Source organism: Propithecus coquereli, unplaced genomic scaffold (genome assembly GCF_000956105.1).
Source record: "Propithecus coquereli isolate 6110/MARCELLA unplaced genomic scaffold, Pcoq_1.0 Scaffold26, whole genome shotgun sequence".
Taxonomy (NCBI): domain Eukaryota; kingdom Metazoa; phylum Chordata; class Mammalia; order Primates; family Indriidae; genus Propithecus; species Propithecus coquereli.
Window position 1 is genome coordinate 5,459,300 of NW_012148174.1, and position 1,565 is coordinate 5,460,864.

Below are 1,565 nucleotides of genomic sequence, written 5' to 3' on the forward strand. Positions count from 1 at the left end.
AGCGACAGCGGCGACAGCAGTGACAGCACTTCTGAAAGCAGTGACGAGAGTGACAGCCAGAGCAAGTCTGGTAACGGCAACAACAATGGAAGTGACGGCGACAGTGACAGTGACAGTGAGGGCAGTGATAGCAACCACTCAACCAGTGATGATTAGAACAAAAGGAAAACTCACAAGGTTCCTTTTGTAAAGCATTTGGAGAGTGATGGGTGGGAAATAAAGATGTCCAAGAAAGCAAAGAAAGGGCAGAAATAAACAGAAGACGTTTGTAAATATTCACAAAAACAATTAGGTGAATCAAGTCAAACTGTCGAATTTGGAACCAGTCCCAGCACCTGCATAGACAGAATCTGAACGCGTGACCTTTGGCACATGCACGTTAAAAGAAATCGTTCTGAAAATATTTTGTTAAAAGTGTAAATCTAAACATAAAAGAACAATACTTTACACAGAAACCTCAAGTAATCACTAAATAATTTCAATTTAAATGTCATATGCTTTAGAGAATGTAGCAAGAAAACACATCTTACAAACAACGGCGGCACTGCCTTAAGCCTCTAGTGGTTATATATTCTGTAGAGATGATCTGCTGCCTGATGAGTAAAAGATGCTATTCTGTGATATCCAGCTTGGCTGCTGATTTATTTGCTTGTTCTATGGAAGAAACATATTTGTAACATGAAAAAAAAAATCACAGCAACTATTTAACCTATCTGGGCCATGGGACTAATCTTTCTAATGATCAGAGTAGTTATAAATTACAGAAATTTTAAAGAGTACGAGTCAGAAAAGAATTCAGAGGCTGGTTGATGTATAAAATCTGATGGATAACATCTGATGTTAAAATCTCATATACAAGATTGTATTTTGGCAAACCACGGGAAGTTTAGAACTAAGTGTCTGAAACTATCGACAGACCTGTTGCAATGCTTAGAACGGTGTCTGGATTCCAGTAGACACTCTCCAAATATTAATAAGGAAATGAATACAGGAATGAATGACTTTGGGGGTGTCACTTTTCGAGCTCTATGTTTAGAATTCTGCTAAGTGGTATCGATTATTTATCTTCACATCAGTCTCAGCAAGTGAAATTTGGTTCACATTTTCCTTTTAAACCTCGACGTGCCAAAACTTCCGAACCAGACCCTAAGATTCCCTTCCCACTATTAATCTCTTTAATAAAGCCAAAATTGCCAGTGGGTAATGCTTTGGAAAACTTCTCGTTCTTATTTGGGAGTCATATATGCAGTTGCAATGTGAGCAGAGGTCATTCAGCTTCTGCATAAATGAGGGTAATTCTTAGGCTTGAGGTGAAGCCCAAATCCTAGAAAATGAGGATCTTAATGGTGTATGAGACTACGGAGTGATACTTTAACAGGGTGGAGACATAATTTATCATCTAAACGAGGGCATTTTTGAGAGTGAAAGGGGTGATATGAGTAATTACATGGAGACAGGAGGTGTAAATTTTGATTGTCCCAGAGAAACTGGAGACACTATGACCCTAACTCATAAACCTACAGGGTATTTTTCGAGATTTAGTGGAGACGCTTTGTAATCTCCCA

The 1,565-nt window shown here is 38.6% G+C and overlaps 1 protein-coding gene across 1 annotated transcript in view; it reads left to right on the top strand.

Moving 5' to 3' along the window:
* DSPP (dentin sialophosphoprotein) overlaps positions 1 to 156 on the top strand; it is a 5,585-nt gene extending 5,429 nt beyond the window's left edge. Inside the window, exon 5 of the mRNA XM_012647156.1 lies at positions 1 to 156. This exon is cut by the window's left edge and continues 9 nt beyond it. Coding sequence (XP_012502610.1) covers positions 1 to 156 — 156 coding nt within the window.
* The last annotated feature ends 1,409 nt before the right edge of the window (positions 157 to 1,565 follow it).